Below are 24,258 nucleotides of genomic sequence, written 5' to 3'. Positions count from 1 at the left end.
TCCGTCCCAAGAACCATGAGATCGTGACCTGAGCTGAAATCGAGTCTGAGGCTCAATTGACTGAGCCACCCAGCCACCCCTTGAAAAAAAACTTTAAAATCATTTAATTTAAATCCAGCCCTTTTCCAGTATTCTGTGGGATGATAAACCTAAGTTATATCCCAATCCTTTCTTAGCCAATTTTTTTGCCTCCTAAATGCCCCAAGACTTCATCATACTTGTCATGTCTGCAATAGCAACCATCTTTTCTTTAACATTCATTTATTTATTTTGAGAGAGAGCGTGTGTGTGAGCAGAGGAGGGGCAGAGAGAGAGAGAGAGAGAGGGAGAGAGAGAGAGAAAGAGAATATCCCAAGCAGGCTCTGTGCTATCAACGTGGAGCCCAACACGGGGTCAATCTCACAAACTGTGAGATCATGACCTGAGCTGAAATTGAGAGTCACCATTGAGCCACCCAGGTGCCCCAGCAACCACCTACCCTTCTTCATAGATTTCTTCTGACTCAAGTCCCTCCCCACAGAGGACAACATGGCTCCCAGCCTCTGCCTTATTTCCTATTGCTGAAAGGTATTTTTCTTTTGGGGGCAAATGTGGAGAGAAGGGGAGAAGGGGGAAAAATCATTCTATTCATTATTCAATGGACCAAAGAAAACCAAGATAGAGCCAGAGACTGATAACAAGACTAAATAGTTTAGAAAAGAAATGAGAACCTATCAACAGAGTTGTCAGTGCCAGGAGTTTCTGAGAAAAGGGAGGCACAGGACCTCAGGTCAGCTCCAGGAAGAATCAGCTTCACGGTATTCAGTAGTGACATATTCAGTAGTACTGGACACTAAGCTCAGAGAGAACCCATGCTTAGTTTAATGACTCTGCTGTTCCCATCTTGACATTCTTAGTAATTTTCTTTGAACTTAAATTTTGTAAGTAAAGTCCACTGGGACTGGGCAGCATGTATGTGAAGAGGGGATATGTGCAAAAGTATGTCTACTGTCCCTTGCCTCTCTATTCATATGTAGCATTTGCGATTCCCGTGGGCAAAGAATTCCATTGGAACCATGTGTAGAACTCAGCAAGACTCAACATGAGTGCAGGGTAAGCATGTTGCATCTACAACAGAGTAGGCAGGGGTACTGACAACCCGAAGAGGCCCTGCTTTCAATGTGAACCAGAACTTGGTTTGAACAAAGAAGACAAGGTATTTAAAGAAACTTGAACTAAGCAAAGCTATTCTTGCTTATGTTACTTCCTTGTATTAGTCAACCATTTACAGTAAAGATGACACAGAAAAAAAAAGGGAAAGATAGGATAATGGATGGTTGTTTTCCTTTGTCCTAAAATCAGTAAGTCAAATGCAGAGAATGTTGGTAGAATGTGTGGTATCAAGAAATGAAATAAAAGTTAATTTGTCCTGCATTTTCACTGTACTGGCAAGAACTGAACACACGTGAAAGTACAAGCTAAGAAATACCAACTGCATAATTTTAATAGGAGTTAGATGCTTTTATGCTTGCATTGAAAACTACCATCAGGGGCGCCTGGGTGGCGCAGTCGGTTAAGTGTCCGACTTCAGCCAGGTCACGATCTCGCGGTCCGTGAGTTCGAGCCCCGCGTCAGGCTCTGGGCTGATGGCTCGGAGCCTGGAGCCTGTTTCCGATTCTGTGTCTCCGTCTCTCTCTGCCCCTCCCCCGTTCATGCTCTGTCTCTCTCTGTCCCAAAAATAAATAAAAACGTGGAAAAAAAAATTAAAAAAAAAAAAAAAAAAAAAAAAACCTACCATCATACAATATGAAGATTAATGGTAAAATTCATGCTAATGCAAAATCTTAACTCAGAATGGCATTTTTACTTAGAATGGCATTAAAAGCAAATTTTAAAATACCGTAAGTTAAAAAGTTACAGAAGGAAAAAGCTTTTGCATTTTTAGTACTTTATTGGTGCCTTTTTCCTGCTTTTTAAACAAGAGGCTTGCAATTTCATTTTGCAACAGGCCCTCAAGTGACCAAAAGTGTCCTGTTTCTCTGGAATTATCCTGTATTACCCACGTAAAGAGAATTATTTCCCAAATATTTCTTTCCCAAAATGCTGTGGGGTCCACTGAAGCACAAGAGTCCAGGAGACTTCTTTCTGAAATCCATACACAAAAATTGTTTTACCCACTCTGGAAAGTATCATGACTTTGGTTCCTTTGGAGGCAATGAACATGATCTTGGCCTAAATGGACAATGTTACAGTGCTTAATACCTCCATGTTAACACATCTGAACAGAATTTATTCCCCACTTTTCAGCTAGAGATCCAGGTGAGCTAAGTGTGCACTTTCAAGTGTCCTCGCTGTCCAAAACGCATTTTGTAATCCAGAAAGAAAATAGGTTCCATGATGTGAAGTTACATGAAGAAATTTGTGGCTCGTTACAGCACTAGAATGAATACTCAGTGAATAACTGGAAAAGAATTTAGATCAAGCATCAGGCTCTGGGTAGACCCAGATGGATGCCAATTCCTGGTTCCCATTATTCAGGAAACAAAACTACACAAGGCCTTCACGTTGTGGTACAGAGAGGCTTGAAAGAATCTGCTGTCCTGGTGAGCTCCTTGCCTCACCACAGAAGACTACAATAGGGATATGGTATCAGTCCCTCATCCAGCTTGAAATCAATTAGGGGGGATTTTTCTCAGGACATACTAGTTTGGGGCAAAGTTCTGGCTTGGTGGCAACTGAAGCAGACTGGCACATTAGTGGCTAGGATTGCAACAGAAATGGGAGACATTCTGGAAATGCCAGAACCATCATCTCTCTCCCTGTCCACATGACACTCTTGGGTATTATGGTAGAAATGAAAATACTTTTTCATGGTCAGTCTTGGCAGTCTTTTACTGCTTGCTCATTTTTGTGTTTGCATCTTTTCATTCTTTTCCACAAATATTTATTGAGCACCTTTGTGCAACGCACTGTTCTTTGTGCTGGGATTGTACCAGCAAAATAAAACAAATCTACCCTCATTCATAAAGCCTACATCCCAGTGGGAGGAGAAATGTAACCAAAGTAAGTTACGTTGTACGCTAGATCATTGAAATGTTGAATAAGAAAGCAAGTCAAGGGTCAAGTACACGGAAAGAGATGCAATTTTAAATGTGGCTTTTACATTTTCTGATTCCAGTTATCTAAAGTCTTTAGTGGTCTAGGTTACAGGTTACTGTTCCAATTATCACTCATAGCACTTGTTTCATTGCCTATTTGGTGATCTTTGCGAGCTACCTGACCTAAATTTTCAGCAATCTCAGGAGCCTCAAGATTTAGTTTTAACAGTATCCACAGCAAGGGCAGGTAAACTATAGGTCTGGGAACTGAATATGGCCTACTGCCTGTTTTTATTAATTTCATTGGAACACAGCCAGGCCCATTTGTCTACAGATTGTGTATAGTTGCTTTCACACTATAGCAACAGAGTTAAGTGAATGTGACAGAGACTGTATGGGCCACAAAGCCTAAAAAATTTACTCCCTAGCTGTTTACAAAAAAGTTTACCAACTGCTGATCCATAGAGATACACATAGGAACTAATAACAAGTGAAATGGGTATCAACATATATAGTTGGAGCAAGTTAATTTGGTACATTAATAGAAATACCCTTTCATTAATTCTGACAGATGAGCATGGAAATAATTGTGTTCTGAGCTATTAGCCAAAATGCTGTTTATAGCAATAGAAAAAAAAAAAAACAAAACAGAAGCAATGAGCACATCCAAAAAGGTATTAAATACAGGTATATTCGTGGAGATGCAGGGTTTTTATAAAAAAACAAGGCTCATCATCTCAAAATTTGACAAAATTCAGTTTTGTACTTTATGCTGGGTCCCCTCATTTTACTTCCTACCTTATGATTACTCAGGTTTTCTTCATTCCCTCTGCTTCAGGTTAATTCCTCCACGTCATGTTGGTCCTAACTGGGGGATTTTCTCATTCTTGTTATTTCTTCTTGTTCATAAGTGTATACAAAGCACCTTATGTTTGGAACAAAACAATCAACTACTCTCAAGTCTGATTCCCTCAATCTATTTCTCTTAAGCAATACCTTTCTAGAAAAGCAGATAGTAACACTGTACATACTCCATTTCTTTCATTTTTCAACCCCCTGCATTCAAACTTCTATGTCCTCTTCTCACTTGCTCTAATGGCAAAATATCCACTCAGATTACTTATGGTCTAGCTGCAAACCAAACAGCAGTATATTTTTTAATAGTGCAGATAGCTTAATTAAATCATATGTGCCAACTCTAAATTTTAATCACTATGATATTATTACAGAAGAAATATGAAGACATAGGAAATACAATTTCCAGTAAAAACAATGTAATTTAGGGTTTAATGTATATCAAGTACTATTCTGGCTGCTTCCCATGTGTCTAATCATTTGATCCTTAATAACTCTATGAGTATCTTATCCCTGTTTCACACAAGAGGAAACTGAGGTAGATGTTAAGTTACTTAGCCCAGCTTATAGTTGCACAGTTAAAACTTAAAATTCAGTTTAGTTCTAGAACTTACACTTAATCACTACATTATATAGCTTTCTTTTTTTTGTTTTTTTAATGTTTTATTTATTTTTAAGACAGAGAGACAGAGCATGAGTGGGGAGGGGCAGAGAGAGAGGGAGACACAGAATCTGAAGCAGGCTCCAGGCTCTGAGCTGTCAGCACAGAGCCTGACGCGGGGCTCGAACTCACAAACTGTGAGATCATGACCTGAGCCGAAGTTGGATGCTTAACCAACTGAGCCACCCAGGTGCCCCTATAATAGCTTTCTTCAGGTAAAAGAACTACAAAAATGATCACTACAAAAAAGGGCATACTTTTATTACTTTCAACATTTCTCTTTATCACAATGAAAATAAACTAACACACAACTTTACAAAAATAAATTTTTATTAAAAGCAGTAGAGTCTGAGCAGGAGACAGTACAAAGAATGTAAACAATGTAAACATCACTACATTCAGCTCAGCCTGATTGAATGCTGAAAGACAACTCTAAATGCTCTATGTGCCCTTACTAGCAAGATACATTAATCTATTATACACAGAAAACACGCTCTAATTTTGATTAGGAAAAAGTATTTTATCGAAGTCGGTCCCAGCGCCAAATACTGGCATCATCACAAACAGCTATAAGAATACTGCTATCCCTGCTAAAACTGGTTTGTCGAATAGCAGCACCACATTTATGATGAGTCAGTGTTGTACATCTAGGGGAAAACAAGACAACAGGTTAAATGCCATTCACAGAATATGTTGTCAGTATCTAACTTAAGCCAGTAAATTAGAAAACAAATAGATGTTCCAAGTCCTATAGAACGCATTGAAAACATCACTAAGAGCTCAACCTCAATTTTCATAAAATTTGGGTACATTTTAAATTAAAAAAGTAACTTGTCACCAGGATACTTATAACCAGTCACTATGATAAAAGATAAATGCTTTAAAATAACTGAGCCATTTAAATGTTAAAAATGATTTCAGGATGGTACCTTAAGTATCAATTACTTCCTCTATACTGACATAACATTTAAGAAAAAGGCAGTAATTATCAATAAAATTTCTGAATACTTACTTGGCTTTATGAGGATCTTCTACTTCTAAATCCCAAACATAAAGTTTGCCAACCTGATTGCCCAATGCAAGCATCTGTATAAACACATTTTTTTAAACATCCAATTATTAAAATAGGCTATAAAGTATTCAAGCATTCCTAAGACATACTCATATTCCAGAAAAACCTCAGCTCCAGCTTATGGCCATGCTTATAATTATTTCTTTGCCATCTTAAATTTCGGATTTGTAAATGGGGATAAGAGCAACCAATACCTCACAGAAGTACTTTGAGTAAATCAGAAGGCATTCTGCAAATTTATGAAGAACTTTTACAAGTTACATTGTTAGCATGTACTCTTTATTCTGCCTTAAAGAACTGTAGCAAAAACTACAGACAGCTCCTCCAAAGCTTTCTTACAGAAGTAAATACCCAAGTAATTTGTTACTACAAAATCCTAACACCAATCTCCTTAAAATTTTAGATAACTATGGGGCGCCGGGGTGGCTCAGTCAGTTAAGCGTCTGACTTCAGCTCAGGTCATGATCTCACCATTCGTGGGTTCGAGCCCCATGTCAGGCTCTGTGCTGACAACTTGGAGCCTGGAGCCTGCTTCAGGTTCTGTCTCCCCCTCTCTCTGCCCCTCCCCTACTCGTGCTCTGTCTCTCTCTCTCTCTCTCTCTCTCAAAAATAAATAAATGCACACACCAAAAAAAAAAAAAAACAACAAACTTTTAGATAACTAGTACTTTGCCCCATGTTTATTTTTCTTTAGGTTTTTCTACCAAAAATCTACTTACAAAGGTTAACTCTAAACACCAAAACATTAAATCTTAGTAACATGTTACAGAAAGTAAATACCTCACTGCCATGATTGACACCTGCAATTGCATTTATAATAAGCACTGCAGATGGTGTGCAGAGCCACAAAGGTAGAATAAATAACACCAAAAGCCAAAGTAATCAATATAAAATACTGACGTAGAGATTCTTAGAGGGAACCGAACATGGATGCACAAAAGAAAAGTGAAATTATAATGGTCTAAGTCAAGTAATTTGAGAATGTAAAAATATGTTGCTACCTTTTGCCAGAAATCCATAGAAAACCTCATGTACCAAATGTCACACTGGCTGTAATCGAATCGCCCGAGAATAGTCACATTAGACTCACTGGGTTTAATTTTGTCTATATCGTCTTCCATTTTGCCAGGTTTCCAGCACACAATGGCATTTTCACAAGACTTTGAAAGAGAAAAATGAGAAAAAAAAAGATATGTTATGTAAAGAACTGAATTTAACTTTTGTTTAAAAAGCCTTTTTTCTCTCTATTATCTTTTTAGAATTGACAGTCTTAAAACCTGGTTATCCATCTACTAAATACAGTGATATACATTTATTTATATTTGGAGTCAATGCCCACACTCGACGACAAGAAGTTATATTATCAACAGAATTTAACAATACCCAAAAGCATTATATTATCTGGAATATTCATTTTGAAGTCACAATTTCTCTTCCAAACCAAATTCAGCTCTAGATACTCTGGCATCCAGAGACTTGAGTGTTTTATAGCAAAGGTAAAATTATATAAACTGTATACAAATAGATGGCTCTTCAATGTGTCCCCTGCTTAGAGATAAGATTATAATAGAAGGCAATTAAACGCGTGGTTTAACATCAAGACATTGATATGAGGATAGGACGGAAATAGACTAAGTTACACCTTCTCTATCCTGTAACATCATATCTTTCTTTGCACACATCTAAGTTAAGCGCCAAGTAGTAAAGAATACGATGGAAGAAAAATTACAACACAGTGGGCACTATTCACATTATAGGTCAGTGGTGTGCCAATTAAGGGACCTTTGGCAATGTCCCTGGCCTTTAGTAGGGAGAGGCCAGAGATGTTGCTGAACATCGTACAATGTACAGGATGGCCTCTCCCATAAAAAAAATTATCTAGCCCAATGTCTCAACAGAACTTAGACTGACAAATTCTTGTGTAGGTAGAGTGCCTCCTGGAGTTTTACAGGACACAGCCTACACAGTCACATACGGCAGCTCTGTCAGGTTCACTGACCTATAAAATAGTTTAACAGCAGAGGCACAGGAAGATTAGGGAGGAAACAATACCCCTTTTTTTTCTTCCTCTCTGCCTTTTTGAAATCACAGGGCTATATATCTGATATACAAATTCTTTACTGTAAAGTACCTTGGACATTACCTACTCTAATAACTCTTAACTAAGTGCACGATTGGACTGAAAGCCTGTCTACTTCTCTCAAAAGACTCATCTTGGTCCCAACCTTACTGAATGAGAACCTCTACAAGTGAAGGCCAAAACAGAAGAATTGTAACACAGCTCTTCAAGTGCTTGTCACTGACTGCACTGGTAAAGGACCCTTAATTAGTAAAGTGCCCTAATGGAGAACTAAAACTTAAGGAGCTAAAAAGAATTTGACAAGCCTAACAGATGACTACACTTAAAAATCATCTAGAAAGCTTTTTAAAACTAAAATTCCCAGGTCCTTGTGCCAGATTTAGAATCTCCAGGAGTGAGGCCTAGGAATCTATTTTTACAATGTTCTCCCAGTGATTCTGATGCAGAAATAGATTTGAGACCACCAATATAGTTCATTCAGGTCAGCTTCCTGAAACCTAAAATGCAGAAATTCTTTCCTATCATCTGATTAAGTTCTAAGAAAAGAAATTTTAGAGCTGATGGCTTTTTACTTTTACTTCCAAAATGATGGAGTAGATATACTTTCTCCTATTATCCTCATTGTAGCTTGAAAGACTAAATATCAAATATAAAGCAAACATAAGACTCTGAAAGGTACAGAGAAGGCAGTCTGGTTAGGAACCTTGGGATGTGAAGCACATTGAGTTCCTTGGTTTTCTTTTGCCTCATTTACAGACTGGATACTAGAGAAGGCAGCAACTTCCCCATACTAACGGGTAAAGGCCAAAAAAATCCCAACAAAAGCCTGTTCTCTCTGGCCAAAGAACCAGGAAGATAGCAACATAGCAAGAGAGAACATTTTCAAACACTCTACTCTAGCCAAACACCACAGGAAAAAAAAAAAAAAAAAACTGTGAGCCCACCCTCAGGTGAACCAGCCAAGGCCCAGTGGGGAGCACTTCTCAGGTGGTTAACTATGCACCTCAAGTGCATCCTCAACTCACCCTATCCCTCATCATAATGAGGTAACTCTTCTCCTTTCCAGCTGGGGTGGTATCAGAGGCGGCCCAGCAGAAAGTTAGCATGTTTACCACCAGCCACAACCCCCAGGGTCAGTGGAGACCACTTGGGAAACAGTAATAAGACACTATCATCTGACTTGCCCCACCACCTGCCAATCATGAAGTAGCGCTCCCTTTCCCCAGCTGAAAATTTATCAGAGGAAGCCTGCTGCGAAAGATTTAAATAAAATAAGACCCAGAGTCTTGTATAATACTCAAAATATCCAGATCTCAATCAAAAATTCACTTGTCATACCAAGAATCTTAAAATTCTCAATTTTAATGCTAAAAGACAATAAATGCCAACATTGAGATGACATAGATGTTGGAACTACCTAACACGGATTTAGCCACCATAAAAATGCTTCAATGAGCAATTACAAACACACTTAAAACAATTAAAAGTCTCAGCCAAAAAAAAAAAATAAAAACAATCAAATGGAAATTTTAGAACCGAAAAATTACTATAATCAAAATAAGAAAATCAATGGAAAGGTTCAACAGGAGATGAATAGAGTCAATAAATTTAAAGTTAGAACAGAAACTATCCAATCTAAACAAAACAAATGTACACAAGAAAGGCCCAGGGGTCCAAATAAAAGATGTAACATTCATATCATTAGAGTTCCAAAAGAAGGGCACAAGACAGCAGGCCTAAAAAAGAATTTGAATAATGGCTGAAAAGTTTCCAAATCTGGGACAAACTATGTCCCCCAAAGACATAAATCTACTACAAATTCAAGGTGAATAAACCCCAAAAGATAAATTCAAAGAAATCTGTATCAAGGCACATCACATTCAAACTTCTGAAAACTAAAAACACATAAGAAAAAAATCATGAAAGCAGTTAAGACAGAACACTTATGTTTAGGAAAAAAACAATTCCAATGATGTCAGGTATCTCATCAGAAACCACAGACCCTGGAAGGAAGGAGTACAACATTTTTCAAATGTTTAAAGAAAAGAATTGTCAACAGAAAAATCCTATAAAGAGCGAATGTACCTTTCAGGAATGAAGGAAAAATGAGGCCATTCTCAAATGAAGAAAAATTAAGAATTTGTCACTGGCAGACCTGCCCTAAAGGAATGATTACAGGCACCTTTATAAACATAAAGGAAATAATATAAGGAATCTTGGAACATCAGGATGAAAGAAAAATGGAAAAAGCAAAATGAGCAAATACAATACCCTCCTTTCCCTCTGGAGTTTTTAAGTTATGTTTGATGGTTGAAGCAAAAATGGTAATACTTTTTGATGTTCTCAAGTATAAAGGGAATATTTAAGACAATTATACTATAAATGGAGGACAAAGTAATATAGAGGAAATAAGATTTCTATACTTCGTATGAAGTGGTAAAATGTTGATACACAGTAGACAGACAAGTTATATAAATATATATTTATACTTATGTTTGCATGGTAGTATATTTTTAGATAACTTTTTACTTTTAATCTATACATATTTTATACCTAGTGAACTTTCTTATAGATAGCATAACAAAAATACATAATATATATAAGATATGGCAACAAAATAGGTAATATGCATATATAACGTAACCGCTAGAGGAAACACCAAAAAAGCTACATAAAGAAATGTACTCAACACTACACATAAATCAAAATGGAATTCTAAAAAATGTTCGCATAGGGGTGCCTGGCTGGTTTAGTTAGAACATGTGACTCTTGATCTAGGAATTGTGAGTTCAAGCCCCACATTAGGTGTTGAGCCTACTAAAAAAAAAAAAAAAAAAAAAAAAGGTGTTCATATAACCTATATGAAATTAGGGGAAAAGCCCAGATAAAAGAAAATAAGAAAAAAAAAAAAAATTAAAGGATCCAGTCATTAAGACATAGCAATAACAAGCAACCCACAGAGCAGCTAAACATCATAAAACTGAAAGCAGTATGGGAAAAATCCACAATTACAGCTGGAAACTTCCCCATCTCTCACTAGTTGATAAAATAAGTAGACAGAAAAAGCAGTGCAGATATGGAATTCAACCACGCCATCAACAAGAGCAGCTAACTCACATTTACAGAACTTACACACAAACAGAACTGCACGTCCATTTCAAGCTCCTATGGAACATATACCTCAGATAGGGTCATACAATAAATCTCAAAAAGTTTAAGAGCCAAGATCATCAAGAGTATGCTGTGACCACAATGGAATCAAACTGAAATCAATAAGAGAAAGATACAAGAAAATCTCCAGCACCTAGAAACTAAACAATACACTTCGTATCAAAATTAATGGGGCGTCTGGGTGGCTCAGTCGGTTGAGCGTCTGACTCCATGGGTTCGAGCCCCGCGTTGGGCTCTGGGCTGATGGCTCGGAGCCTGGAGCCTGCTTCTGATTCTGTGTCTCCCTCTCTCTCTGTCCCTCCCCCGTTCATGCTCTGTCTCTCTCTGTCTCAAAAATAAATAAAAACGTTAAAAAAAAAATAAAAATAAAAAAAATAAAAAAAGAATTAGTGAAATGCAGCTAAAGCAGTGCTGACAGGAAAATTTACAGCATCTAATACTTACTTTAGAAAAGTCTCAACTCAATAATCTAAGCTCTCTTGGAGCACCTGGGTGGCTCAGTCAGTTAAACGTCCTGACTTCAACCCCAGTCACAATCTCACCGTTCATAGGTTCAAGCCCCACATCAGGCTCTGTGCTGACAGCTCAGAGCCTGGAGCCTGCTTTGGATTCTGTGTCTCCTTCTCTCTCTCTCAAAAATAAATAAGCATTAAAAAATTTTTTTTAACATTTATTCAATTTTGAAAGGCAGAGAGAGACAGTGCGAATGGGGGAGGGGTAGAGAGAGAAGGAGACAGAAACAGAAGCAGGCTCCAGGCTCCGAGCTATCAGCACAGAGCCTGATGAGGGGCTCAAACTCAGGGACCGCGAGATGATGACCTGAGCCGAAGTCGGCCACTTACCCGACTGAGCCACCCAGGCACCCCAAAAGAATTTTTTTTAATAATCTAAGCTCCCACACCTTAAGAAATTGGCAAAAGAGCAAAATACATCCATGGGAAATAAAAGAAGAGATAGAAAATTGATGAGTCCTTACCAAGACTGACAAAAAAAGAAGACAATAAATTACCAATTTCAGGAATGAAACAGGGCCATCAGTAGAGGCAGTTATCAAAAGGGCAGTAAGAATACTACAAACAACTCTACACACAATTTTTACTTTAAATACAACGGACCAATTCCTCAAACAGCACAAATTACCACAACTCACACAATATAAAATAGTTAATTTCAACAGTCAGTTCTTTTAACTATCAGGGAAACTGAATCTGTTATCCTTAAAACTCTCCCTCAAAAATTTTTAGGCCCAGATGATTTAACTGGAGAATTCTAACAACCATTTATGAAGAATTAACATCAATTCTATAAACACCAATTCTATCAATTCCAGAAAATAGGAGGGAAAACTTCCCAATTCATTTTATAAAGCCAGTATTATCAATAGGAAAACCAGACAAAGACATTACAAAAAACTTTAGACTAATATCAGTCTCATGAACACAAATACAGAATATATTTAACAAAATACCAACTATTAGCAACATATATAAAAATTATACACTATGACCAAATAAACTTATTCCAGGGACTGGAATCAATATTAAAAAAAAACAATGACAGGGTGCCTGGGTGGCTCAGAGCAGAGCGTGCTTGGGATTCTCTGTCCTCCACTCTCTGTCCCTTCCCCCAATCACACACACTTTCTCTTTCTCAAAGTAAATAAACTTAAAAAAAAGAAATACACTGCATTAACAGGCTAAGGAAGAAAAACCACATGACCATACCAACTGAAAGAGAAAAAGCATTTAACAAAATTCAACAAGGATTTCATGATAAAACTCTCAAAAAACTAGTAAGGGAGACAGTTCTCAACTTGATAGAGAACATCTACAAAAAAACAGCTAATTGTCAAACACTGAATTCTTTCCCCTTTAACATCAGAAACAAGTCAAGAACGTCTGATCTTAACATCACTACTCAACATAGAACTGTAAGTCTACCAGTGCAATAAGGCAAGATCAGAAAGGAAACTATACAACTGCCCCTATTTGCAGATGACATGATAGTCTATGTAAAAAAATCCCAAGTCCTCGAAAAAAAACCCTCCTAGAATTAGGTCACAGGATTAAAGGTCAATATATAAAAATCAACTGCATTCCTATATACTAGCAATAAACACATAGAAATAAGGAATATCATTTGCAACCACAAAAAAGAGAAGTACTTAAGTATAAATCTAACAAAGTATGTACACGACTTCTACGCTAAAAGCTACATAATGCTGATAATAAAAATCAAAGATCTAAATAAATGGACAGACATGCTATGTTCATGAACTGGAAAGCAGAGCAAAGATATTAGTCCCCCACCAAACTGATATATAGGTTTAACATAATAGCAATCAAAATCTCCCTTGCCCATAAAACTCCTGGCAAGATTTTTTATAAAATGTAGACAAGATTATTCTAAAATTTAAATGGGAAGTCAAAGGAATCAAAATAACTAAAACAACTTTGAAAAAGAATAAAATGGAAGAAATCACTTAACCAATTCCAAGACTTACTATAGAGCCACAGTAACCAAGACTGCATATAGCAGTGGTAGAGGGAAATAGAACAGAAAAACCAGAAAAGGCCTCATACAAGTAGGCCAAACAACTTTGACCAAAATGCAAAAGCAGTTCAAAGGAGAAAGAATAGTTTTTCAACAAATGGTGCTGAATAATTGGCTATCCACAGGCAAAAAAATGAACTACTACCTAAACCTCATACAAAAATTGACTCAAAATAGATCATACGTTAATATAAAATGTAACACGACAAAATGCAGGAAAATTTCCTTAGGATCCAGAGTGTGAAGAGCTTTTAAATGTAACATCAAAAGCACAATCTATAAAATAATTTTCTTCAAACAAAATTCAATAAATTGAAATTCGTCAAAATTAAAACCATTTGCTCTACAAAAGACCCTGTTAAGAGGATGAAAAGACAAGCTACAGATTGGAAGAAATTTTTTCAAACTACATATCTGACACAGGATTCATATTCAGAATATATTCAGAACTCTCAAGACTCAACAATAAAAAAAAAAACACACAAAACCAATCCAATTAGAAAATGAGCAAAAGATATGAAGAGACATCATCGAAAAGGATATATGGATGGTAAATAAGCACATGAAAAAGATGTTCAACATCACTAGCCATCAGGGAAATGCAAATTAAGACCACGATGAGGTATCACTACACACCTATCAGAACAGCTAAAATAAAAAATAGTGACAGTACCAAATGCCGGCGAAGATTCGGAGACACTGGATCTTTCATACATTGCTGGTGGGAATGTAAAATGGCACGGCCACTCTGGAAAATAGTTTGGCAGTTTCTTAAAAAACTAAACAAACTTAACCATGACCCAGCAATTGCCATTCTAGGCATTTATCCCAGAGAAATGAAAACTTAAGTCCACACAAAAACATGAACACGATTGTTCATTAGAAGCTTTATTTGTAATAGCCCCAAACTGCAAAGGACCAAAATGTCCTACAATAGATGAATAGTTAAATAAACTGTGGTACAGCCGTACCATGGAATACTACTCAGCAATAAAAAGGGGAAACTATTGATACACACAACAACTTGGATGGCATTATACTGAGTGAAAAAAACCAATCTTAAAAGGTCCCATACTGTTAACATTCCTGAACTGACAAAATTCACATGTGATAAAATGATGACATAGAACTATACGCACACATTGTACAATGTCAATTTCCTAAATTTGATATTGTATTATAGTTATGTGAGATGTATGTGGGAGAAATCAGGTGAAGGGCAATATGGGACTTCTCTGCTTTGAAACTTACTGTCAATCTAATTATTTCAAGGTCAAAACTTTAAAAAAAGGAAAAACTATACCTGGAAGGCCAAGAAAAAAGTTAGGCTCTGCCCAAGAAAATATGCAATGCCCTGAAATCCACATCAAGAAAGGAGACTGGACAGCAATTTTTCCAAATATGACAATCCTAAATGTTCAGATAACATCACCAACAACTACTCTAAATTATCAGCAAAAAATATGTAAATATACATCAACACTTTAGAGATCAGGGGTTGGCAAACTACAGCCCATAGCCAACCCCAGCTGTTTTTGTAAATACAAATTTACCAAAATGGACACAAACATACCAAAAAACCCACCAATGGCTTTAGAAATTGGGTTATTTTATAGCATCAGATATCAGAGAAGAATATCATCTCACAAGTTAACATTTTTCCTATTATTACAGCACAAGTTATAACAATTCATCAGGATGTTTTATGCCTAAAACAAATTTCCAAATCTATGAGACTTCAAGGAAGAAAAAAAAAGGAATTTCTGCCATCTGCCATCCAATTTACCAAGCTATATGAAAAAACTGTGCTCCCTGAAAAGTTCCAACTCACACAAACACAAATAACAGAAGTACAGCTTAACAACAGTTAGCATACCTTGGAAAGTATCAAATCACCTAACCATCGCACACAATCGACATAATTCCTATGTATGTCTCTGGTGGAAAAGTCAGGAAAGTGAATTTTCTGAGAAATAAATGGCCTGAAATGGAAATGTCAAAAGTTAAAAGAAAAAAAGATAGTAGAATCACACTAATTTTCACTTAAAAGATTTATAAAACTTTAATAAATACAATAAGCTATCTAAAGTTAAGCATTAACAGTCTATGAAAGTCAATATATCTAGATTATTTCAAAAGATCGTCATCTTTCTAGAACAATGACATATCATTCCAAAGACTGCTAAAGAGAAAGCTAGATGAGAGTCCTGCCTTGAGCAACAATCTCTGGAAATGGTATCTGACAAGAATCTGGCATTTAATAAGACTTTTCCTGTATTTGGGTAAGTAAAACATACTGCTATACATACATACATACATACATATATATACATATATTTTGCTTAAACATGTCTGTGAGAAGACCACCAACTACCAGTTCTTCCCGTTCTACAGATAATTAAAAGTATACCTAACATTTCTAATCTAGTGATTCAGTTTTAAACTGAAATTAATTATAAAAGAATGATATGCCATGAATTAGTTGTGTCTCTTGGGCAATTCAACACATCCTTTTTACTTCTTCATATGTAAAAAGGATGCTGGGTTGAATCCTCTCATACATTCCTCCCAATTCCAATTCTAGGAGCTTTTCTTTATTAAAACATTAAAATGTTATTCATGATCTGTTATAAATTCTCTGTTCTGCTGTAATTATGTTAACTGCTTTTTAGCCAAATAAATATTATAATCTATGGTTAAACTTCTCAAGACCAGCATAACTCAATGCTACTTTCTGTAAACTGTAAAATATAATTCTATTTATTCCAAAGCTCTAGAAAATATGAAAACAAATATTATACTAACCCCTTGGGTTCTAAAAGAGAAATCTGGAAGTTGTACTAATTCTCAGAGGCCACTGAGGTCTCATAAATGTTAATGCATTGAAATATTTGTTGATGGGTTATAAATTTAACTGATAATCTATTAATAATCTGGTTTGATAAAGAGAAAATAAATGCTAGCTCTTTGTTAAAAAAGAATTGTAAACAAAGTTAATAAATGGAGATTTATGACAGTTACAGTGAAAGTGCTAACAGCCTGATCAGATACTGAAAAGACAGTTACTGAATTAAAGAATCGTAACATTTCAGGGGTGCCTGGGTGGCTCAAGTCGGTTAAGCATCTGACTTCAGTGATTCATGGGTTTGAGCCCTACACATTGGGCTCTGTGCTGACAGCTCAGAGACTGGAGTCTGCTCTGGATTCTGTGTCTCCCTCTCTCCCTGCCCCTCCCCTACTCGGCACTCTGTCTCTCTCTCACAAATAAGTAAACAATAAAAAAAATATAAGCATTTCAAAAACAGGTTTCAATTGGAACTTTTCAAAAATAAAAAAAAAAAAAGAAGATTGCCTGGCTGGCTCAAAGGGTGGAGTGTGTGTCTCTTGATCTTGGGGTTGTAGGTTCAAGCCCCACATTGGGTGGAAAGATTACTTAAAAAATGAAAATCTTGGGGCGCCTGGGTGGCTCAGTTGGTTAAGTGTCCGACTTCGGCTCAGGTCACGATCTCACGGTCCATGAGTTCGAGCCCCGCGTCGGGCTCTGGGCTGATGATGGCCCAGAGCCTGGAGCCTGCTTCCGATTCTGTGTCTCCCTCTCTCTCTGACCCTCCCCCGTTCATGCTCTGTCTCTGTCTCAAAAATAAATAAACGTTTAAAAAAAAAAAAAAATGAAAAAAAAAAAAAATGAAAATCTTTATATATATTAAGAAAACTTCCCACTCAAAATCTCTTGAAGGAGGTTCCAGCTTTTGAATTTTCTCCATCTAAAAAAGGGATCATCGTTTAAAGGAATTACATTATCATGAATCAAAGCCAAGAAACCCATTTAAAAAATCAGGATTTACTGACGTGACTAAAAATTAAGAGTGCTGACAAATAATGCTAGCAACATTATTCAGAAGGACCCTTTACTCTATCCCACAGCAATTTTAAGCAGCTTAACATTGTTATAATGTAAAAAGCCAAGCATATACATACCTAAATAAGTAAAACATGCTACTAAATTAAGATGAAAACGCAATTTAAAGGGGATTTTGAAAAATGAGCCACAAACATTAGACTAAAAGCAAAGGGCTATATTTAAAATCAGTAAATTTTATGGTATGTAAACTGTAAGGGATTATGTAAAAATTTTGGATAAAGTAAAACACATCATCAATCCAACAGCAAGAAATAACTGTTTTAAATAGCACAATTTTTACCTGTTAGTTTTATTTGGGTTATAATCATAAGATTCTTTAATTGCATTCATCATTCTCTTTGAATTGATCCTCCAAAGTTTAAGAGAGTGATCCATACCACAGGACATTATTTTTTCACCCAAAAGATCATAATCCTGTACGTAAAACAAAAAAGCTTAGACATACAAAATTGCCCAAATTAGACTATCCAATTTTCATCTGAGGTACAGTGTAGTGAAAATTGTATTTTAAGTCACAAACACTTTGAGTTTCATCTATGTAGCCCATAAATCAGAGCTGTTACTGATTTCAAGATTTAATTTTATCTGATTTGTCACCATAGCATATATGAGCTTATATAAGTCAAGAAAGTAAATTGTTTGAATTTAGTTTTATCTATTCAATTATTTTTAAATATTACCTTTGCTTGATTTTAAAGGTAAATAGAATGCTGAAGTAATTATTCTATGATGCAAAGACCTGAGTTAAGTTTGTTTTCTTTGTCTATTAAACAATGAAATTGACAGCTGTATGTGAAAATATACAATGAGTCTTTAAACAATTGAAATTTTGCTTTATGTGTATATTTAAGTCAAAATACTTCAGTTACATTAGGTAAGTTCACTTTTATTTTATTTTTTTAATTATTTTTTTTTTCAACGTTTTTTATTTATTTTTGGGACAGAGAAAGACAGAGCATGAACAGGGGAGGGGCAGAGAGAGAGGGAGACACAGAATCGGAAACAGGCTCCAGGCTCCGAGCCATCAGCCCAGAACCGGATGCGGGGCTCCAACTCACGGACCGCGAGATCGTGACCTGGCTGAAGTCGGACGCTTAACCAACTGCGCCACCCAGGCGCCCCAGGTAAGTTCACTTTTAAAAAGAAAAAAGGTCTAAAAAAAGGAAATAATGTATTTTAACTTTTTCATTTGCTATATACCAATTGTTAAGACTGCTAACAGATCATCCGTTGTAATAACCTTAATGTACCTATTTCATAAAGCAATGAGGCACAGAGATGCTCTTTAACTTAGCATGTGATTCATGTTAATGAAAATCTCACACATCAGTCCTTCTAGTGGAACTCCTCCTGTATTATAGAGAAGAGGAAATAGACTGTGTACTGCTCTCATTTTAAGAAATAACAATAGGGGCACCTGGGTGGCTCAGTAGGTTAAGCGCCTGACTTCGGCTCAGGTCACAATCTCACAGTTTGTGTGTTTGAGCCCCGGGTTGGGCTCTGTGCTGACAGTTCAGAGCCTAGAGCCTGCCTTGGATTCTGTGTCTCCCTCTCTCTCTGCTCCTCCCTCATTCATGCTCTGCCTCTAGCTCTCAAAAATAAATAAAAGTTAAAAAAAAATTAAAAAAACAAAGAAAGAAAGAAATAACAATAGAAGGGTGCCTGGCTGGCTCAGTCAGTAGAGCATGCAACTCTTGATCTTGGGGTTATGAACTTGAGCCACACACTCGGTGCAGAGATTACCTAAAAATAACATCTTAAATAAAAAGAAAAAGAAAGAAAGAAAGAAAGAAAGAAAGAAAGAAAGAAAGAAAGAAAGAAAGAAAGAAAGAAAGAACAGTAAAGAGTTCTATCTATGGAGGAGAGTATCTTCCTTATTAATCTAGGTATTTGTGTTAAACCAACCTTCGAACTGATCACTAACACTGTTTTCCAAGAGCCTAAGGGCTTTAGATTTGTGTTTACTGAATTCAGAAGTCTGGTTGCTGCTACTTCTAATTACCTCAATGTCAACAGCAACATGACACCCTTAGAGCCAGTAGCTCTAATTTATAATTCTTAAAAAAAGGATGGTAGTCATGGCTTTTAAGACACAGAAGACGGGAGAGTGCTGCTGCAACTTTTAGAAAATCCAAGGTGACAAAGTAGGTGAAATCAGGTATGATTCTCACAAAAGCATACAAACTCCAACTTCCAATTATTTAGTACTTCCAATTAAAATGCTACCTGCTTCAAAACATGGTGCCCCTTTACATAGTTTAAGAAAATACTGAAGAGTTGTAAAACCACTAAGTAAGTTATAAATGGAACATAAGTAAAGCTAAAATAATGTAAAAATGTTAAGGGGCGCCTGGGTGGCTCAGTCAGTTGAGCTTCCGACTCTGACTCAGGTCATCATCTCCTGGTCTGTGAGTTCGAGCCCCACGTGGGGCTCTGTGCTGACAGCTCAGAGCCTGGAGCCTGCTTCAGATTCTGTGTCTCCCTCTCTCTCTGACCCTCCCCCATTCATGCTCTCTGTCTCAAAAATAAATAAACATTAAAAAAAATTTTTTTTATGTAAAAATGTGAAAATACTAGCTAAAAATACTAGCATCACATCATTAAAATGGTTCAATAGATTATAATAAAGTTAACATGACATCAAAAACTTATCTAAAACTCAGTATAAACATAATGAAACATTTCCAAAAAATTGGATCTTATATTTCAGCTTTATTTGAAGTTCATCTTTTATTTGAAAGATGAGAGTTGGGGTGGCTGGCTAGCTGAGTCGGTTAAGTGTCCGACTTCAGCTCAGGTCATGATCTCGCAGTTTGTGAGTTCGAGCCCCGCGTCTGGCTCTATGCTGACAGCTCAGAGCCTGGAGACTGCTTCAGATTCTGTGTCTCCTCTCCACCCTTCTCCCACTTGTGCTCTGTCTCTCAAAAATAAATGTAAAAAAAAAAAAAAAAAATTGAAAGATGAAAGTTGATCAACTGCTAACTGGCTTAACCTTTTTCTTTAATGACTGAGAAACAGCAAAACAAAAGTTAGCTTGGTGATTTTTGATTGAACAAGTTCAAGATATTCTTTCATGAGAATCCAGGTGCTGGTATAAAGTACAAGAGTACAGATAAAACACAGAGCCTTATTCGCTTTATTCCTTCATCTGTAAGCTAATAACCTTGTTATATCACAAGTAAACGAAATGAGTGCCTGACAGGCTATATGAAACAAACCACATGCTTTCTTGTAAGAGTTCCATGGGGATCGTTCAGAGCTCTGTAGCTCTGTACACCTGAAGATCACCGCCCTGCAGCTTTCAACTTACAGCACTTAGAACTTCATCTCTGTGCCCTTCTACGCCTCCAAATATTGCCACCAGAGTGTCTGTTTGGATATTCCATAATCGTAAAGCATGATCTAGTATAGACATAAAAAAAAATTAAAATGAACTTTAGTCATTCATTTACTCTGGACTTGCAAAACCTCTTTAAAGAAGTAAAAACTACTGAAGTTTGGAATTAAGTTATGCACAGTGGGGACTAAGCAGAATCCAATTATATAGCAATTTAAAATATTTACATCAACATGTAGACTTAAGTATGAGCTCAAACTTTCAAGATCAAAAACAAGTATTTATGTGGTCTTAAAATATGTTTAGCTTATTTACCTCAAACAATTTCTTTTAAATAACATCTGATTTAATGGAGTCATGCTCATGACATAACACTTAGGGATTTGACATAAAGTTTGTTATGTCATAGAACAAGATACTACAGTTTTTCCCTCCATAGAATCCACATTTAGTAGTTGAAGGGGACTGAACAGATTTACGAGATCTTTACAGTAAACCCAAAATAGGATTAAAAAGTATATATATCACAACATACTTTTATAGTATTAAAGACCTCTTAGAAATATTAACTATAATTTGAGCAATCTCATCCACTAAACATTAGCAACAAAATATACAGCATTAATATAAAAATGAATGTACAGCTTGATATCTGGCAATGCTCAAACTGTACATGACTATTAATCTATTCCATAGGGAACACTAAAAGACAGTAACAAATTATGTTTAGTAGTGGAAATTAACATTGCTATAAAAATTATTTCTTAAAAAAAATTATTTCTTGATTCCAATTGTGTACAAGTTTTTGTGTGGACATTTATTTCTCTTGACTACATATACACACACACGGAAGTGGTATTTCTATGTTTAACTTTTTGAGGAAATTCTAGACTTTTTTTAAGGTGGGTACATTTTACATTCCCACCAGCAATGTATAGGGGGTTCAAACTTCTCTACATTCTAGTTAACAGGTTATTGTCTGTATGATTATAGTCATCCTACTAGGTACGAAATGGTCTCATTGTGGTTTTGATTTCTATTTCCCTAATGATAAATGATGCTGACCACCTTTTCATGTGCTCACTGGACAACTGTGTGTATTCTTTAGAGGAGGTCTATTCAAAACCTTTGACGCTTTTTTTAAAGGGTTGTCTTTATTGTTGAGTTGTAAGAGCTCTTTATACAAATCCCTTATTATACAACTTGGAAAATATTTTATCATATTCTGTAGATTATTTTGCACAATGGGGAAGAGCTGAGTTAAAAAGTTGTGATAGTTAGAACAAGTGCAGCATTATGACCCAGATCACCTGTAAAGAAATACCTGGGTCCAGCTACTATTATCAGAGGAAAGTTGTCAGCTCTTCCTAGGTGTCAATTTCTATACTTAAGCCTTGATAGTTAAAGAAAAATCACACTGAAGTATTTTCATGTAAGAATTTTGACTTGAGGACATCTTTTAATATAAACAGATTGAGGGGGAGATTATAGGTTTGATAAGCCTTTATTTTTTGACAAGCCTTTAAAAAGAATAAACTTGACTAGAATAATGTAGAAGTAAAAGGGAAAAAGGCAATCAAGAACAGAATGTAGAAATAAGAACAAGCCAGCTCATTTCAGAGAGCTCAGAAATGAGTAAGAGGCCTGAATGAGCCCTGAATAAACTTATAATGCCAATATAGGCATATGGAAGGCTTTCTCTTTATAAGTATGGGAAACATTTCAAAGAGCTTATACTAGAGAACTTAGCATTTTAAGGAAGTCTATTAGGGGATCCTTTACAAAACAAAAACTTTATAATATATAGAGAAAAACAATTTTCAGATGCATTATTTCTTACTACATGACTGGTTAGTCGTAAGATGATTTGCAAAACTTTTGAAAATTCTTAAAAACGTCCTAACTTTGGTGTTCTGCCACTAAAATTAATAAAGTTTAATAAAATAATTCAAATGAGGATGAATGATCATAACACACTACTGCACATAAGAAGGGTAACACATACTTAATCTTCAGTACCTATTATCTTATTTATATCTGATGTTAACAGTGTATTTTTCATGGTCTTTCAACTAATTCTTGGTCTGGGAATGCTAATAAGGTCTAAGATTTTTCTACTAAAACATACTTTATAAATTCTTTTTAAGTTTGGCTTTTTTTTTTTAACCTAAGAACTCTCTGTCCTTAAAAAAAAAAAATCATTTCCAAATAAATAGGACTAAAGAAACATTTGCTTCTCTTACCTTTACTTACTGACAGGAGAAGATTTGGATCTCTTGGGTGGAATTTCAGCTCATTGATAGCATTTCCATGGCCAACATAATGCTACAATAAATTTATAACATTCAACTTTCATATTAAATCAATAAATTCTCTCGTTAATCTTAAGAGAATGGAAAAATAGTTTCACTTAAAGTACTGGTTCTCAACCCTGGCTGCACATTAAAATCACCCAACAAAGTAAGGTTAAAAAAAAAAAAAGAAAAAAAGACATTGAAGTCCCAACTGCAGGTATTTTGTTTTGACTGGATTAGCTGAGGCCCAGCTAAGGATTTAAAAGACCCTCAGGTGATTCTAATGTGCCCTAGGGTTAAAAAACTTCTGATTTAAAGAGGTTTGTAAAACTTCTCTCGGTATCAAATTCCTAGGCTTCACCTTTTGGTTCTTTACAAGGTGCCCTTGACTCTAAATCCCTAATTAAAAGATTTGGAAAAGACTTACTCTTCCGCTATAGTTCATTCCAGTCATTCCAGACTCTCTGAATAAGGCAAGGCAGGAGGCAAATTATTCTATTTTTTAAAAATTTTGAATAAAAACTTCCTGCTTATTCCTTACTTTGTATTATCTAAATGTGACAAAGGTCTCAAAAGACTTGTCTAAAGGAAGCAAAAAGCAAAGTACAAATCAAGTTAGAAAGTATACAGATACTGATTCCACTAGTTTTAAATTAAAAAATAGTAAGTTTTCACAAGTGTGCATTCAAAACAGGGCAGATCTAACAATGTAACCAAAAAAACCCACCTTTATGCACTGCATTGTTATGGGATTAATTATCCTAATTATGCCTCTAGATCCGGCCACAGCCAGCAAAGGATGGCTTGTATTGCTATCATATGTCCATGCACAAGTATAGAAGTTTTCATCAGCCTAAGAAATGCCAGTTAAGAAATATAATTTGTTTTTGAAAAGTAAACACGTCAACGATTATAGTACAGTACAAGGAAAGCTCCAAAGAAACGCTCAAGTTTTTACAAACCAGTCCTTCCGCTCAATTTGATTACTATTCAGAGATGCTTTCACTCAACTGTCATTTGAAAGCAGCCATGAACAATATGTAAATGAATGGATATGGTTGTGTACCAGTAAAAGTTTATTTACACAAACAGGTAGCTAGCCCCACAAGCTGTAATTTGCTGACCCCTGTTTTAGCCCAATACTTCTGAATATGCATCTCTAGAAAAAGATCAGCAACTATGCAGTTTTCCACTTTTTCCTGTGAGACTTTCCCAGTAAGGCTACAGAGCACTTCT

At 36.0% G+C, this 24,258-nt stretch overlaps 1 protein-coding gene across 3 annotated transcripts in view; it reads right to left on the bottom strand.

Annotated features, from left to right (window-relative positions):
- Positions 1–4,905: 4,905 nt before the first annotated feature.
- The window catches only part of EED (embryonic ectoderm development), a 31,167-nt gene continuing 11,814 nt past the window's right edge, over positions 4,906–24,258 (bottom strand). For 2 of the 3 annotated variants that reach the window (XM_086678524.1, XM_025928202.2), the window contains 9 exons: positions 23,750–23,875; positions 22,972–23,053; positions 20,702–20,793; positions 17,672–17,805; positions 15,346–15,451; positions 14,143–14,217; positions 6,667–6,825; positions 5,606–5,679; positions 4,906–5,240 (listed from right to left, as the gene is read on the bottom strand). In XM_086678524.1, coding sequence (XP_086534650.1) covers positions 5,114–5,240; positions 5,606–5,679; positions 6,667–6,825; positions 14,143–14,217; positions 15,346–15,451; positions 17,672–17,805; positions 20,702–20,793; positions 22,972–23,053; positions 23,750–23,875 — 975 coding nt within the window. In that variant the 3' untranslated portion in view covers positions 4,906–5,113. The remainder of the gene's footprint in view (positions 5,241–5,605; positions 5,680–6,666; positions 6,826–14,142; positions 14,218–15,345; positions 15,452–17,671; positions 17,806–20,701; positions 20,794–22,971; positions 23,054–23,749; positions 23,876–24,258) is intronic. The other variant, XM_025928205.2, reaches the window with a different exon arrangement.

Source organism: Puma concolor, chromosome D1 (assembly GCF_028749965.1).
Source record: "Puma concolor isolate L17-30 chromosome D1, mPumCon1.1.hap2, whole genome shotgun sequence".
Classification (NCBI taxonomy): Eukaryota; Metazoa; Chordata; class Mammalia; order Carnivora; family Felidae; genus Puma; species Puma concolor.
Note: the sequence above shows the minus strand (reverse complement) of the source record. Positions and strands in the feature narration are given on the sequence as shown.